Raw genomic sequence first — 18,288 nt, 5'->3', positions numbered from 1 at the left:
TTGACTTTGAATCATTTGACACATGCGAACCATGCCTCATGGGCAAGATGACTAAGACTCCATTCTCAGGAATAATGGAGAGAGCGACCGACTTATTGGAAATAATACATACTAATGTGTGTGGTCCAATGAACGTTGAAGCTCGCGGTGGCTACCGTTATGTTCTCACTCTCACGGATGATTTGAGTAGGTATGGGTATATCTACTTGATGAAGCACAAATTTTAGACGTTTGAAAAGTTCAAGGAATTTCAGAGTGAGGTTGAGAATCAACGTGACAGAAAAATTAAGTGTCTACGATCTAATCGTGGAGGGGAATATTTGAGTCACGAGTTTGGCACACACCTAAGGAAGTGTGGAATCGTTTCACAACTGACGCCGTCTGGCACACTGCAACGCAACAGAGTGTCTGAACGTCGTAATCGCACTTTATTAGATATGGTACGATCTATGATGTCTCTTACCGACTTACCGCTATCATTTTGGGGATACGCATTAGAAACTGCAGCATTCACTTTAAATAGGGAACCGTCTAAATCCGTTGAGACAACACTATATGAAGTATGGTTTGGCAAGAAACCTAAGTTGTCGTTTCTTAAAGTTTGGGGCTACGATGCTTATGTGAAGAAACTTCAACCAAAGAAGCTCGAACCCAAAGCGGAGAAATGTGTATTCATAGGATACCCTAAGGAAACTATTGGGTATACCTTCTTAGATCCGAAGGTAAAACCTTTGTTGCCAAGAACGAATCCTTTCTAGAGAAAGAGTTTCTCTCGAAAGAAGTAAGTAGGAGGAAAGTAGAACTTGATGAGGTAATTACACCCCCTCTCGAACTGGAAAGTAGCGCAGCGCGGGAAATTGTTCCTGTGGCGCCTACGCCAACTAAAGAGGAAGTTAATGTTGATGATCATGAAGCTTCGGATCAAGTTGCTACTGAACCGCGAAGGTCCACAAGGGTACGCTGCGCACCAGAGTGGTACGACAACCCTGTGATGGAAACCATGTTGTTAGACAACGGTGAACCTTCAAACTATGAAGAAGCAATGGCAGGCCCGGATTCCAATAAATGGCTTGAGGCTATGAAATCCAAGATAGGATCCATGTATGAGAACAAAGTATGGACTTTGGTGGACTTGCCCGATGATCGGCGAGCCATAGAAAATAAATGGATCTTCAAGAAGAAGACTGATGCAAACGGTAATGTGACCGTTTATAAAGCTCGACTTGTCGCAAAGGGTTTTCGACAAATTCAATGAGTTGACTACGAAGAGACTTTCTCTCCCGTAGCAAAGCTGAAGTCAGTCCGAATCATGTTAGCAATTGCCGCTTTTCATGATTATGAAATTTGGCAAATGGACGTCAAAAAGAGTTCCTTAACGGGAATCTTAAGAAGAGTTGTATATGATGCCACCAGAAGGTTTTGTCGACCCTAAGGGTGCTAACAAAGTGTGCAAGCTCCGGCGCTCCATCTATGGGTTGGTGCAAGCATCTCGGAGTTGGAATATTCGCTTTAATGAGGTGATTAAAGCGTTTGGGTTCATACAGGTTTTTGGAGAAGCCTGTCTGTACAAGAAATTGAGTGGGAGCTCTGTAGCTTTCCTCATACTATATGTGGATGACATATTATTGATGGGGAATAATATAGAGTTGTTGGAGAGCATAAAGGCCTATTTGAACAAGTGTTTTTTGATGAAGGACCTTGGATAAGCTGCATACATATTAGGCATCAAGATCTATAGAGATAGATAGAGACGCCTCATAGGTCTTTTGCAAAGTACATACCTTGACAAGATATTGAAGAAGTTCAATATGGAAAACTCAAAGAAGGGGTTCTTGACAGTTTCGCAAGGTATGAGATTGAGTAAGACTCAGTCACCGACCACGGCAGCAGATAGAGAGAAGATGAGTAATGTCCCCTATGCTTCAGCCGTAGGCTCTCTAATGTATGCCATGATGTGTACCAGACCTGATATAAACCTTGCCATAAGTTTGGTAGGGAGGTACCAAAGTGATCCCGGTATGGAACACTGAACAGCGGTCAAGAATATCCTTAAGTACCTGAAGAGGACTAAGGAGATGTTTCTCGTTTATGGAGGTGACGAAGAGCTCATCGTAAAGGGTTACGTCGATGCTAGCTTCGACACAGATCCGGATGACTCTAAGTCACAAACCGGATACGTGTATGTTTTGAATGGCGGGGCAGTGAGCTGGTGCAAAAGCAAGCAAGAAGTTGTGGCAGCATCTACATGTGAAGCGGAGTACATAGCTGCTTCAGAAGCGGGTCATGAAGGGATTTGGATGAAGGAGCTCATCACCGACCTTGGAGTGGTCCCAAGCGCGTCGGGTCCGATGATACTCTTCTGTGATAACACTGGGGCCATTGCCATAGCCAAGGAGCCCAGGTTTCACTGGAAGACCAAGCACATAAAATGCCGCTACAACTCCATCCAGGACTAAGTCCAGAGTGGAGTAATAGATATTTGTAAAGTGCACACAAATCTGAATATTGCAGACCCGTTGACTAAACCTCTTCCTCGAGCAAAACATGATCAACACCATAATGCTATGGGTGTTTGATACATCACAATGTAACTAGATTATTGACTCTAGTGCAAGTGGGAGACTGTTGGAAATATGCCCTAGAGGCAATAATAAAATGGTTATTATCATATTTCCTTGTTCATGATAATCGTCTTGTTCATGCTATAATTGTATTAACAGGAAACAGTAATACATGTGTGAATAAATAGATCACAATGTGTCCCTAGCAAGCCTCTTGTTGGCTAGATCGTTGATCGATAGATGATCATGGTTTCCTGATCATGGGCATTAGGTGTCATTGATAACGGGATCACATCATTGGGAGAATGATGTGATGGACAAGACCCAATCCTAAGCGTAGCAATAGATCGTGTTGTTTGTATGCTAAAGATTTTCTAATGTTAAGTATCTTTTCCTTTGACCGTGAGATTATGCAACTCTCGGATACCGTAGGAGTGCTTTGGGTGTATCAAACGTCACAACGTAACTGGGTGATTATAAAGGTGCACTACGGGTACCTCCGAAATTATCTGTTGGGTTGGTACGAATCGAGATCAGGATTTGTCACTCCGTGTGACGGAGAGGTATCTCTGGGCCCACTCGGTAGAACATAATCATAATGAGCTCAATGTGACTAAGGAGTTAGTCACGGAATGATGTGCTACGGAACGAGTAAAGAGACTTACCAATAACGAGATTGAACAAGGTATAGGCATACCGACGATTGAATCTCGGGCAAGTTCTATACCGACAGACAAAGGGAATTTTATACGGGATTGATCGAATCCTTGACATCATGGTTCATCCGACGAGATCATCGTTGAACATGTGGGAGCCACCATGGGTATCCAGATCCAGCTGATGGTTATTGACCGGAGAGTGTCTCGGTCATGTCTGCATGCCCTCCCGAACCCGTAGGGTCTACACACTTAAGGTTCGATGACGCTAGGGTTATAGGGAATTGTTATACGAGGTTACCGAAGATTGTTCGGAGTCCCAGATGAGATCCCGGACGTAACGAGGAGCTCCGGAATGGTCCGGAGGTAAAGATCGATATATAGGATGGATGTGTTTGGACGCCGGAAATGTTTAAGGCACCACCGGCAAAGTGCCAGGAGCACCGGAAGGGTTCCGGAGGCCCACCGGGAGGGGCCATGAGCCCCGGGAGGCTACATGGGCCAAGTGTGGGAGGGAACCAGCCCCTAGGTTGGCTGGTGCACCTCCACACCCAGCCCAAGGCGCATCCTAAGAGGAGAGGGTGAAAACCTTAGGCGCAGGAGAGGCCCAAGGCCCTCCTAGGGCTCCCCCCCTCTCCCCTGCCCTGGCCACCGCACCACCCATCTAGGAGGGCTGCTGCACCACCTAGGGTGGGAACCCTAGGGGTGGTGCACCCCCCTTCCCTCCTCCTATATATAGATAGGGTTTTGGGGCTGTTTGACATGGTTTTGCATCTCTCTCGGCGCAGCCCTGCTTCCCTCCTTCCTCCTCTCCCACGGTGCTTGGCGAAGCCGTGCTGGGAGACCTCGTCTCTCCATCGACACTACGTCGTCGTGCTGCCAGAGATCATACCCAACCTCTCCCTCCTCCTTGCTGGATCAAGGTGCAGGAGACGTCACCGGGTTGCACGTGTGTTGAACGCGGAGGTGTCGTGGTTCGGCACTAGATCGGAATCACACCGTGATCTGACTCGCTGCGAGTACGACTCCGTCAACCGCGTTCTAGCAATGCTTCCTCTTAGAGATCTTAAAAGGTATGAAGATGAACTCACCCCTCTCTCGTTGTTGATCTCTGAAAGTGCGTTATATCGACTAGAGGGGGGTGAATAGGAGATTTTTAGAATTTCATCACTGAGGACATTCCTTTTGAGGAAATTCCTCACTTATGACTAACTTACATCGGAAACCGTAAAGGATCAGAAGTGCAAAGTTTCACAAGAGCAGTTTATCAGTGTGAAGAATGTGAAAACAGATTGCACAGTGAGCAGGCACACAGATAATAGATGAGGATTAAACTAGTGTGAAGAATTTGGGGTTGAGGAATTTCAGAGAAAGTCTTCAGCAAATTCTTCAAATAGTGACCCAGTTCCAATTGTTGTGACAGTTGTACATCTGGTTTAGAGCGGCTTGGTATTGAAACCAAAAGACACACAGTCCCTACTGTATTCTCCTTGGGCTAATAACACTCAGTCCTCGCCCAACATGCGTGGTAAGTCTTCAGGGCAGACTTCCAAACCCTCACAAACTTGGTCACCCGGCGATCCACAATTGACTGCTGGATTGCTCTAGACCATGACGGCTAACCGTCTGGGGGATGCACAGTCCTCAAAGGTAAAAGGCTTCAGTCCCACACAGGAACAACTTCTTCAGTGATGCTCAATCACTTGGTTCTAGGTTTGTGGTTTGGTGTTTGGGGTATTTCCTCATTGATGAATTACTCTCGAAGACTCTGAGGAATTGGGTTGCTCTTATGACAAGTGTTAGTTTCTAACGGAGCAGCCAACCCGCTAATGGTTGTGGGGGCGGTATTTATAGCCTGGAAGCATCCTGACATGATTTGACATTAATGCCCTTAAATAATATGACCGTTGGTGTGGATAAGACCAATGATGTGGCGTGGCTATCGAAACGGTTGAAACCCTCAAATGTGAGAGTCCTCATGTCACTCGTATTCCTCACTTGAGGCTTTTGGTAGGATTAGGCTTGGGTTGATCATCATGAGGAAATTCATTCCAAAGTGTAACTTCGACCCCCTTTAACAGTACGGTGTTCCTATTACTCAAGTGTGAAGAAAACAAAACAGAAAGAGTAAATCTTCATGCTTCAAAGTCTTCAGAATGATTTTCTTCAGGACACACCGAATTCCTCAAATTCAATATCTTCATGAGGAATATCAATTTCATCACAGATTCTTCGCGATTCAATTCTTCAACTTCAGACCAATTTCTTCAACCGAAGATATACATTTTTAGGGGTCGATATTCATCAAATATCTCACACTCCTCAGTGACTTATAGATCCTGTGCACACTCATGAACACATTAGATACTTAACCTATAAGTCTTCAAACCACCAAAATCACTAAGGGGCACTATATGCACTTACAATCTCCCCCTTTTTGGTGGTTGATGACAATTAGGTTAAGTCTTCAACAGGGATAAAATTATGAAGTGTAAATACTCATTTGAGGAATTTGAAATCAAGATTCAGAGAGTCTCCCCCTGAAGATGTGCATATCTTGAGGATTTTGCTTTTCACAGCAAATGCACATTGATGATTTATATCATGGAGATCTCCCCCTTAGTCTTGTAAATCATGCATACATATAACATATAGTATGAAGAAAGTGAAGATGCATGATGACAAATGGTATCTGACGAATTCCAGCATGCGTGCATTAAAAACTTGAGGAATAAGCATGCGAAGAAAAACGTTCAAAAGCGTCAGAGTACCATCGGGCTTAAGTTACAACTCATTACATAAAAACTTCAGAGGAGCCAAGAGTTTGTAACTTAAATATAGTTCATAAGCCCCAAAATATCCCGCTTGAAGACTAAATCTCAAGTTTCTCCCCCTTTGTCATCAAGTGACAAAAAGGGACAAACTGAGGACTAACGCATGTGAAGACTTCACTCCTTGGCGGTTGATGAAGATGCGTGGTGCTTCTTGGGAGTAATCTTCTTCCTTGGACCGGTGGCAGTGTCGTGTTGTTCTTCATCAGATTCAGCAGTGCGGAATGAAGAAAAGGAACTGTCTTCAAGGTCTGGAACTGGAATTGGCCTGAACTTCTTCTTGGGAGGCCACGACTAGTCAAAGTCTCGCTCAAACTCCAATTCTTCAAGTTCTGTCTAGTCTTCAGATGAGCAAGTGTGGCCCAGGTGCGATCAAAAACCTCATGCATATAGTGATGGTTAAGCTTCACAGAGTTCTGTGTTTCAGTGAGGGTTTTCACAATGGCGCCAAACTGGCGTTTGACCCACTTGTGATTGTGATCCACCTTCTGGTGAAGACTCAGGAGAAGCTCTCTTGTATTCATCACGCGAGGAGCAACAGGGCTTGGAGGGTGAGTCTCAGTATCATCACATGAAGAATATGCTTCCGTCTCTCTGAACTGGCCATCAAGGGGCCTACGGCCTTCATCAATAACTGACTTGCCTTTTCCTTCAAATGGCTCGAAAGTCTTCTTGTTGACCCTGATAGGAGGCATATAACCAACATGGTTGCTGAAATCGGCATGGAAGTTGATGCATGTCCTTGTCCTGATGAATCTCATGATCCATGGGGCATATATCTTGTGATCAAATGGACACATGGCATTGTCGGCCAAAGTCCTCAAGAAGAAATCATGTGTGTTGATAGGAATACCATGGATGATGTTGAAGAGGATATTCTTCATGATGCCTACGACATCTTCATCATCATCATGGCCTTTGATCGGAGCAAGAACACTGCAGAGGATTCTGTAAACAGACCTTGGTGCATATTTGAGCTCATGGACGAGGAAGGTTTTTCTCGGTGGTTGCCATTTAGCCAAAGGCTTCATGAGGACTTCCACCATCCCGTTGGGCAGCTCACGCTCACCATAAAGCTTCACGGCCTCCTCTGAGGGAACTGATACTGGCAATTCACGCAGTAGCTCAGTAGCAGGAGCCTTGTAGTGAGTGTTTTGCGTCATCCAGTCAAACACCCAGGTGTTAATATCTTGAGGATCGCCAGAGATGTGAAGAGTGGCATAAAATTGAAGAATGAGCTTGCTGTTCCAATCAGAGATATCTGAGCACAATGATAGCAGTCCGGCTTCATGAAGGACGTTGAGGTCTGGAGCCAGGCATGGTATTTCTTCAAGTTCAACATGAGAGCAGGAGACGGTGGCGCTAGGGTTCAGGGCTTGTGCTGTAGCAGGAGAGCGATGGAGCGAAGAAGTGTTTGCCGAGGGGATAAGGACATATTTATAGCTAGGCAGTTACTGTTAGCGCGAAGAAATCAAACCAAATAGCCCCTGCCTCTACGTCTCCGCAGGACACGTGTAGCTCCCGAGCAAAGCGGTGGAATCGTGGAGATCGTGGTTATCCGAACGAGGGAAGTGGGGTTCAGTTACTATGCATTAAAGAAACATTTTTGAAGATTTGAGGATTTTGTTACAAAATCATCAACTGACAAGGACGCAATGAGGATTTTGAACAGAGTTTCAAGTAGAACGCATATGAAGAATTGAACAGACTGGATGAGAATAGCATAGAGGGAAAGTAGAGTCTGGTCGCATTCACTTAGATGAAATATCAACTTGAAGAAATAGCTATAAGTGAATGTTGTTGAGGACTTGAAATCACAGTCTATCTAGTTAAACGAAAGTCATCAAGTGTTTTTGAATATTTGACTAACTTGAGGATTTTGTGATAAATCGTCACAATGAAGAACAACTGTTTTGAAGAAAAACACATTTTGAGGAAATGGAACATTGAAGAAAATCAACTTGAGGAATTTCATGTTGGGCGGTGGCGTGACCCACCATATAAGAATGTTGATTACAGACACCGCGTACAATTGTCATAGGGCCGTGAGAATCAATTTCTTCGTTGATTTCTTCACATTGAGAGTGATATTCTTCATCAGTTGAAGAAAATCGATTCATTATGTGTTGCACATCTAGGTCATCAATTTTGCATAAGTGTTAGGATGTGTGCATGTTTTTACAAAACATTTGAAGATTCTAAGATATTTAGCTCACACCGCAACTTGCAAAACCTTTCCTCATCCAAGGGCTTAGTGAAGATATCTGCCAGTTGATCATCAGTCTTCACATGGTCGATGAGATATTGCCCTTGAGGACATGGTCCCGAAGAAAATGATGACGAATCTGAATGTGCTTAGTCTTCGAGTGTTGTACTGGGTTGTATGCAATCTTGATTGCACTCTCATTGTCGCAGTAGAGAGGCACATTCTTCATGTTGATGTCGTAGTCCTTGAGGGTTTGCTTCATCCATAGTAGTTGAGCACAGCATGAACCAGCAGCAATGTACTCAGCTTCGGTAGTGGAGAGTGGTATGCAGTTCTGCTTCTTTGAGGACCAGCAAACTAGTGATCTTCTGAGGAAATGGCATGTACTAGAAGTTGACTTGCGATCCACACTATCACCAGCATAGTCAGAATCAGAATACCCTACCAGATGAAGATTTGAGCCCTTGGGATGCCATAATCCTAGTGTTGGTGTGTGACCTAAGTATCGAAGAATATGCTTCACAGCCTTATGGTGTGATTCCTTCGGTTTTGCTTGAAAACGTGCACACATGCAAACACTAAGCATTATATCTGGCCTAGACGCACATAGATACAATAAAGAGCCAATCATAGAGCGATATACCTACTGATTGAATTCTTTACCATTTTCATCAGTGCCGTGGTGGCCGTTGGTGGGCATTGGAGTCTTGGCACCTTTGCATTCATGCATGTCGAATTTCCTCAGAACATCATTGAGGTATTTCTCCTATGATATGAAGATTCCATTGCGTTATTGACGAATTTGAAGACCTAAGAAGAATTTCAGCTCCCCCATCATAGACATCTGATATTCTTCACTCATCATGTAAGCAAATTCATCACTGTATCGTTTGTCAGTACAACCAAATATGATATCATCGACATATATTTGGCACACAAATAGCTCATTGTCATAGGATTTAGTGAAAAGAGTTGGATCGAGTGAACCAGGATTGAAGCCTTTCTTCATGAGGAATTCCTTCAATGTGTCATACCATGCCCGAGGGGCTTGCTTGAGACCATAGAGCGCCTTTTTGAGTCTGAAGACTTTGTCTGGATTCTTTGGATCCTCAAAACCTGGGGGCTGAGCAACATATACTTCTTCCTCAAGCTTACCATTGAGGAATGCACTTTTCACATCCATTTGATATAAGATGATGTTATGATCATTAGCATAAGCAAGTAGTATTCGAATAGCTTCAAGTCTAGCAACAGGTGCAAAAGTTTCATCGAAGTCTATTCCTTCAACCTGGGTGTAGCCTTGGGCTACGAGCCGTGCCTTATTCCTCACCACTTGACCATCCTCATCTTGCTTGTTTCGGAAAATCCACTTGGTTCCGATGATGTTGTGCTTGCGAGGATCTGGTCGTTTGACTAGCTCCCATACGTCATTCAGCTTGAATTGAAGAAGTTCATCTTGCATAGCTTGGATCCACTCCGGTTCCAAGAAAGCCTCATCAACTTTTGAGGGTTTTGTGATAGATACAAAGGAAAAATGCCCACAAAAGTTAACTAAGTGTGAAGCTTTTGAGCGAGTGAGAGGACCTGGCGCGTTGATGTCATTGAGGATTTTGTCAAGTTCTACTTCATTTGCGCTACTAGGAAAAGGCCTGCTAATGGCGCACCTGTTTTGGCTACTAATGGCGCACTATAGGTGCGCCACTAGCATCACGCCATTAGATTTTATTACTAATGGCGCACCACAAGTGCGCTATTAGTATCTGGTATACTAATGGTGCACCAGGCAGTGCGCCATTCGTATTGCTCATGGTGCGCCATTAGTATCTGGTATACTAATGGCACACTTCTTGGTGCGCCATTAGTATAGCTCCTGGTGCACCATTAGTATCTGGTATATTAATGGAGCACCTCCTGGTGCGCCATTAGTATGCCTCCCAGGGCCATATTTACCCATGTGCTCTGGCTTACTAATGGCGCACTAGTTGACGATGCGTCACTAGTGTGCTTTTGAAGTGCGCCACTAAAGTGCTGAGTGGTGCGCCACTAGTATGAATATTTGCACAGATTACAAAACATATTATTTTATTTTTTTCTGATTATTGCATAGATTACAAAACATATTATTGCACAGAATATAGAGAGCACAACATATAAACAACAGATTTATCAAATACAATAGAAGATTAGTCTCCGAATACAATTCATCATATTAGTCTCCGAATTTAAAATACCGAACAAAGTTAGAACATTACAAGTCTCGAGACCGCGAGTAGCTAGTTTGTCTTCACATTACAAGTCGATATCGATCATCTAAACTACCATCACATAGAAGAGAGCTGCGGTCATCACGAGAAAGACAGGCAAAATTATCTAAAGTACAGCATCATCGACACCAAGCATGTTACTAAAGCCGTGCCTGGAGAATCACATTTGCGTCCTTTGCCTGCTACCCCTATCCTCGTCTTCTTCCACCTGTTGCGGAAAGGTGAGGAACAAATTATGCTCCGGCAGGAATTTGTGCTAGTTCAAATTAGCGTACGGCACGATGAAATCACTTTGAAAGAAAAACTAACATTGTGAAACAAATGCATATTTTGGGAGAACCTCTACAATAAAGAAATCATCCAAAGAGCTTTCATAAAGATAAAAACATAATTACTGATCCCCCCAGGCCACTACTACTTTATGTGTTGGACATCAAATCGTACGTGACAACTGACAAGACAGTAAGATGTGTTCAATTTTATCAATGTTTATAGGCAACATGGTGTATGATCCCCCCTAGGCCACTACTGCAATCATTTTCTATTTTTGTATGGAGGTCAGATTTGCAGTTGGCACTACTATGCGAAATAACCATTTTGTCCAAATAAATATTTCTACACCGCATACTTAATTAAACAAGTCAGAATGGAATTTCAAGGCCCATAATTCAGAAAATGTAAAGTTTCTTTACATTATCTAGTGAACACAGAAAAATGAGAAGTATCTTCGCAAATCAGAGCACTCTATAACATGCAAAATTAAAATCAGTAGAAACAAGGGAAATGTTTACCATCTTCATCACCAAAGCCTTCAAAATCTTCCATATCATCCATGCCACCAATCTCGATATCATCACCTTCAACATACTCTATCTCGCCTTCCTGTATTGGCAAGTGAATCCACAATATATGGGAAAGATTGTGAGCAGTGAGAACATAAAAAAATTAGCTTGATTCTCAGAGTCGGTACCGTCTTACTTCTTCCTCTTCTATCTCAGGAGCCAACTCATCTTTTTTCCATGTCAAGGATAGTATCAAACTGATCCACGTCCGAAAGCACAAGATGGGTAGGAACTGAGAGTACTTGAGAAATAAAGAACCATTTTTGTATGTAAGTGTAAATATACATGGTGTAGGAGGAACATATTACAAAACTGCAATAACAAAGCAAACTAGATCTATATAGGTCTGGTACAATCCCTCGTTTCATGCACTCAAGCTCAATGAAGTAATTGACATGAAACATTTCATAACTACATAGGACAGCATAGCATCGAAGTATCAAACAACACCATCAGCCTCTCTTAGGGGCTAAACCATTTTCACAATCTTCGCACTACTAATATTTTTTTATACATCACCATAAAATTAGCATCATATCTGCTATACTTTCTTCGTTTAATAAACAAATAGCAGAGATTTGTAACATATCCATATGAAGATAACATGGCAATGTGACAGGCATAAGGTCAGTTACTCCCTCCGTTCACTATTACAAGATGTTCCAACTTTTTTCTAAAACAAATGTATGTAGACACATTTAAGTGTGTTTGTTCACTCATTTCAGCCCGTATGTAGCCCATATTGAAATATGCAAAACATCATATAATAGGGAGTGATAATTGACCTAATGGAACTCCATCAGTATGTCAATAGTTTGACAATCAGACATACAGGACCATCCATTTACTATGGGAAGTGACAAAAAATTAACAAAACAAACAACATGATAATACATATGTTCCTAAATGAAAGACGTATTAGCAGTTTTAGGAAAAGAGGGTGTACTAAACAGACAAGCAGATATTGATATGGCACATGAAAGATGCAGAAACTGAAACGATTATGCAGCCCCCAAAATAGTACCGGCTTTGTGAAACTTCATACGAGCAAAGAGCACAGTGGTGTACACCGAGGATAACCAAGTTTAAAGGGCATGAACATAGAAACTGACCTCTTTCTTTCGCTGTGATGGCATAAGCATGCCAAATTGACTGTGTGCCAGTTGCCCTTTAGCTTGCTCTAGTTTATCAGCTGTGTAGCACAAAAGTAGTTATCACTCTCTCTATTTATTGCAAGGCTAAACTAGACATAACCAGAAAACAAGTTCCCAGAAATATTTCTACAAGGGTAATGCTTACCTAAATCAAAGATTTGTCCAGCAACATAATCCCTGTTACCCAGAAGTGGTGACGAAGACAATGTGTTGACCCAGTACTTGTTCCAGAGTAGATCAAGGAGGTGAGAGTCCAGGGATGACCTGAAATAGGTTATATCCAAAGAATAGTACTGCATGAAAATAGAGTTAGAACAGAACTAAAACACAAGCTTGCAAAAATATAAATTAAACAATTGATCGCATTACCTGTTTGAAGTGAACACCAAAATCTTCTATCTTGTTGAGTGGTATGGTCTGATACTCAGACACAGGCTCATCCGGTGGCTTGTAATCTTTTGGATATGTCCTAAAAGCTCCAATGTCCACTTTACCAGCAAAAACAGTCCTTGTAGGGTCTATCACAACAGCCAAGAATGGTTCTTGAAACTGCTGATTAAGCATCTGAGTTGAAACATCAATGCGTGACAGCCAGCATCCATAACCAGGATGTGAGTGGTACCAACCAACCACATTTTCCAACCTTCCAGCCTATCCATATGGAGAACATATGCAAGTTAGTTTGATAACTAATTAACAGTAAACACCTAATACAAACCTGCCCGTGCACATTACTTCCCAAGTTCACATATCTTAGTTGCAATAGACTCTAAATTATTCTTTGCCAAAACAGATTAAACAAGCACAAATAGACAATCAAGGATATGTACTATATCTAAGATATCAAAAATAGGGGGCGAAATCTTCTATCTTGTTGACTAAAATAGGTGGTACAGAACAATTCTATACATCATGTTAAATCCCACATTAAATACTACTGTATGACACCACTACTAATTAAGCATGATAACTACGAGATAGATTGATACAGCTGCATTAGATTACCCAGTACGTCAGCAAGCTAAGTCAAGTAATCGATATCTACAACAGATGGGCAAACTTACACAAAGGCAGACAAGTTCATAACTAAAACACAAAGGCTAAGTCAAGGAATTGTCCACATTTAACTGCACAAGTTGATGCACCTAACCGCAAGACGCATATATACACCAAATTAGCAGCATTGCCTGGTAACCCACCCACCCAAAACTTTTCATACAGGCTACATGTGACAAGGTAACACCCTAACAGTAGCAATTACTGGTGGTAACTATTAGCAATTTTGATGCGTGAAAAAGGAAATAGATAGTCTATTCAGAGCAGCATTGCAACGTCTGGTCAGATCGGGAGCTCCAAAAATAATCATGGACGGTGGTGGCGGAAGGATTTGGGGCGGGCGATGTACTTGCTTGTTGATGGTGGAGTACTCGACCATGTACTTGTAGGCCTCGGCCTGGGCGTTGACCCTGGTCTCGGTGCCCTCGACGGGGAGCGCGAAGGCATCCATGACGATGATGGAGTCGCCCTGGAACTTGCCCTGCATGAGGCCCATGATCTCGATGGTGCCGCCGGCGCGGGCTTGGACGACCATCTTAAGGAGCTCGTGTGTGCCGCCCGGCGTCGCCATCCTCCCGCGCGGCGGTGGGTGGGGACGAGGCGGCCCCTCCTTGGCGGGCTCGACAGGGCGCCGGTCGAGGCTACGGTGGGGCGCCCGTCGAGCGGGTGGGGGGAGCCGGTAGAGGGTGGGGTGGGGCGCCGATGGAGCAGCCTCTGTTCAGGGCGCCGCTGAGATCTGGGAGGCTGCGGGAGGGAGAGGGTAGGGGATAGCGCGCGGTCGATTTGGGAAAAATCATTTGCGCGCGATCGATTTGGGGAAAGCCCGCCTGATATTTCAGCTATGTCCCGTGTTTTTTTTGCAAAACTACTAATGGCGCACCACCAGCTGGAGCGCCATTAGTAACCCTGGTTACTAATGGCGCACCAGTTGGTGGTGCGCCATTAGTAGTTTTGCAAAAAAAAATTATAGTAGTGGCGCACTGGGTTCCCCGTCGCGCCCTCCGGGATGGTGGCCCCGGGCGACAGCATCCGCCGCAGCATCTCCTCCCCGGTCGCCGTCTCCGCCTTGCTGGCCATCTCCCCCTCCCCTTCCTCCGGAGCAAAGGTGCAATCCGCCGAACACCCGCCGGGCAAGGGCGCAATCCAGCAAGACTCGGAAAAGCTCTAACCTTTGGTGGGGAATTCCTCGGCTTTGCAGTCGTGGTCGCCGCCGCCGCCTATCCGTCCTGTCTTGCACGGACGACGGTCAAGGCCCTGCGCTCCCCGCCCCGCCAACCACCACCACACATCACCAAGCGGGACCCTCGCCGGTCAACCGAAGACGCGGGGGAGGGAGGGGAGGAAAGAGCGAGAGAAATCCGGGGCATGGACAAGCGGGATCTCTCCGGGGCGTGGACGAGCGGGATCTCTCCGGGGCGTGGACGAGCGAGGCGGGATCTCGATTGGATTTGGGAGAGGAGAGGCAAGGGCAGAGGCAGAGAGCAGTGCGGGTTAGCAATGGCGCACCCCCGAGCGGTGCGCCATTAGATTTTTTTTGATAGCAATGGCGCATCTCCATGAAGTGTGCCATTAGTAATCTTTTTTATATAGCAACGGCGCATCCCAGAGAGGTACCCCATTAGTAATCTTTTTTTTGGATAGCAATGGCGCACCCCAGAGAGGTGCGCCATTAGTAATATTTTTTTTGGGATAGCAATGGCGCTAGGGGGGAGGGAGGGGGTGGGTGGTGCAATCGACCGATTACTGGGCATCTACACATTTAGAGAATAGTTTAGCATTGCACATCCTACTAGAATGAAGATATCACCTGTTTTGTGTTCCACGTGAAAAGTGATTACAAATTTGCAGATAGATTGAAGGTCAAGGTCACCTATCACATTTGTTTTGGGAAATTTGTCAGTGGTGCTACAATAGAAGTACTCCCTCCGTTCGTTTTGAAATAGGGTGGCATAAAAGCACAAACCTTGTCGTTCCCATTGATCTGTTTGTGGAATCGATTTATCTTCGTTACCTATGGGAGCACAAGAGAATCAATAATCAGGCTTTACTACATGTATAAAACAGGAACAAGCACTGGGGTTGAAGGCGTGCGTTCCACAACAACGAGAAAATGATGTCTGATAAAGCAACAGACTTTTCGGTGACCGCAAGGAACAAGCCATGGAATCTAAACCCAACTTTCATACAACTCGTAAGAGCTTAAACACTTGTACTCATATAGAATACTAGGTAAACGAATATCCTGGTACAATGAACCTGTCCTGCCAAGATGCATCCGGGCAGATCGGTGAATTCACGGACAGAGAACCGGCCAGATCCCCAAAATCTCACCCCCACCGGCGACGTCGAGCCCCGAACCCTACTATTGGGCTCCTCACGGGATCGCGAAATTCCGGCGTTACTACTGGCGACACCACCTCCGCGAATCGCGTGACAGATTTAGGCGAGTGCTCGCGGTTGAGAGGGCTCAACTGCAGAAGACCGCTCTAGAGAGAGGCCATGAGAGGGGAGGGGCTTATGGCATACGTACGTGGGCTTGGGCCTCGACGGAGGGGACGTGGGAGGCATCGAGCGCGGAGGCGGCGGTGCAGGCGGCAACGAGGAGGAGCGCCGTCTCCATGGACGAGGGCGAGGGCAGAGGATAGGTGAGGGTGGGGGAGGGGGTGGGCGGCGTCTCCGTGGACGAGGGTGGGGGAGGGGAGGGCGGCGGCGTCTCCGGGGACAAGGGTGGGGAGGGGTGTGCGGCGTCTCCGTGGACGAGGGCGAGGGCACAGGAGAGGCGAGGGCATAGGGGTTAGGAATGGCGCACCCCGAGCGGTGCGCCATTAGAATGTTTTTTTGATAGAAGTGGCGCATCCTCATGGAGTGCGTCATTAGTAAAAAAATTATATAGCAATGGCGCATCCCAGAGAGGTGCACCATTAGTAAATTTTTTCTGGATAGCAATGGCGCTCGGGTGGGAGGGAGGGGGTGGGTGGTGCGCTTGGCCGATTCCGTTCGGGGGAACCGAGCGAGGAGACACGGGAGGGTGCGGGGGGTCGGTGGCGGCGGTGGAGCAGGAGAGGGTGCGGGGGGTCGACGGCGGCGGCGGTTGAGCGGGGGAGGGTGCGGGGGGTCGGCGGCGGCGACAGTTGAGCGGGGGAGGGTGCGGGGGTTCGGCGGCGGTGGTGGAGCGGGGGAGGGTGCGGGGCGTCGGCGGCGGTGGTGGAGCGGGGAAGGGTGCGGGGGGTCGTCGGTGGCGGTGGAGCGGGGAAGGGTGCGGAGGGTCGTCGGTGGCGGTGGAGCTGGCCGGGGAGGGTGCGGGGGGTCGTCGACGGCGGTGGAGCGGGGGAGGGTGCTGGGGGTCGGCGGTGCCGGTGGAGCGGGGGAGGGTGCGGGGGGTCGTCGGTGGCGGTGGAGCGGGTCGGGGAGGGTGCGGGGGGTCATCCACGGCGGTGGAGCTGGGGAGGGTGCGGTGGGTGCTCGGCGGCGGTGGAGCGGGGGAGGGTGCGGGGGGACACTATTGGGACACTATGATGCAAATGAGGTAAGGAGGAGGAGGCACCCGAGACAAGCTTGGAGGAGGAGGTGGAGAGAATGAAAGTGGGGAAAGTGAGTGTGGTAGGTGGCAGTCCAAAATATCTAGCTGGTCCCAGGTTACTAATGGCGCACCACCTACATATGCGCCATTAGTAACCCTGGTTACTAATGGCGCACCTTAGTAGTTCAACAAAATATATATATATATATATAGTAGTGGCGCACCACCAACAGATGCGCCATTAGTAACCCTGGTTACTAATGGCGCACCAGCTGTGGTGCGCCATTAGTAGTTTGCAAAAAAAAATTATAGTAGTGGCACACTACCAACAGATGCGCCATTAGTAACCCTGGTTACTAATGGTGCACCAGCTGCTGGTACGCCATTAGTAGTTTTGCAAAAAAAAAAATATAGCAGTGGCGCACCGAGTGTGTGGTGCGCCATTAGTGTCCAGCACACTAATGGCACACCCGCACATGGTGCGCCACTACTATATAGTAGTGGCGCCCTACTTGTGTGGTGCGCCATTAGTGTCTATATCATCTATAGCCCTTTTCCTAGTAGTGTGCAATCCTCAGATGAGCTGGTTGAGGATTTCATCTGGGCTGAGGAAGTGGTTATGGAGCAATTTCCTCATGAGCATCTTCTTGATTTTCATCAGTGATGGGGATGGTTTCTTCATCAATATCCTAAGTGGGAACAATGTCCTCAGTAGGTTTGAGCTTTATTCCTTCCTCAGGAGACAACTTATGTCGATCAGAAGGCAATTGCTCTCTTTGCGAGCCATTAGTTTCATCGAACCGACATCTACAGTCTCAACAACTTTGTTGTGATAGTTGTTGAAGACTCTGTAGGTGTGCGAGTCCTTTCCATAGCCGAGCATAAAACCCTCATGTGCCTTAGGTGCAAATTTTGAACTATGGTGAGGATCTCTAATCGAACATTTTGCACCGAAGACTTTGAAATAACTTACATTGGGTTTCTTATTAGTGAGGAGTTCATATGAGGTTTTCTTGAGGAATTTGTGAAGATATACCCTGTTGATGATATGGCCTGCAGTGTTGATTGCTTCAGGCCAAAAGCGACGAGGAGTCTGATATTCTTCAAGCATAGTTCTTGCCATCTCAACCAGAGTCATGTTCTTCCTTTCGATGACACCGTTCTGCTGAGGAGTATAAGGAGCAGATAATTCGTGAGT

General features: G+C 45.9%; 1 protein-coding gene and 1 long non-coding RNA gene across 2 annotated transcripts; both read right to left on the bottom strand.

Moving 5' to 3' along the window:
• Positions 1-11,150: 11,150 nt before the first annotated feature.
• On the bottom strand, positions 11,151-11,560 carry LOC123439975. The gene is made up of 2 exons (XR_006630240.1): positions 11,497-11,560; positions 11,151-11,400 (listed from the first exon to the last, which is right to left on the bottom strand). It is a non-coding gene; the product is annotated as an uncharacterized LOC123439975 (long non-coding RNA).
• A 431-nt stretch (positions 11,561-11,991) lies between these two features.
• Positions 11,992-14,141, bottom strand: LOC123441769 (COP9 signalosome complex subunit 5-like). The gene is made up of 5 exons (XM_045118015.1): positions 13,920-14,141; positions 12,884-13,165; positions 12,660-12,807; positions 12,473-12,552; positions 11,992-12,033 (listed from the first exon to the last, which is right to left on the bottom strand). The coding sequence occupies exons 1-5, from the start codon at positions 14,139-14,141 to the stop codon at positions 11,992-11,994; spliced, it is 774 nt and encodes a 257-aa protein (XP_044973950.1).
• Positions 14,142-18,288: the final 4,147 nt, after the last annotated feature.

Source organism: Hordeum vulgare, chromosome 3H (assembly GCF_904849725.1).
Source record: "Hordeum vulgare subsp. vulgare chromosome 3H, MorexV3_pseudomolecules_assembly, whole genome shotgun sequence".
NCBI lineage: Eukaryota > Viridiplantae > Streptophyta > Magnoliopsida > Poales > Poaceae > Hordeum > Hordeum vulgare.
This window is presented reverse-complemented; position numbering and strand designations above follow the sequence as displayed.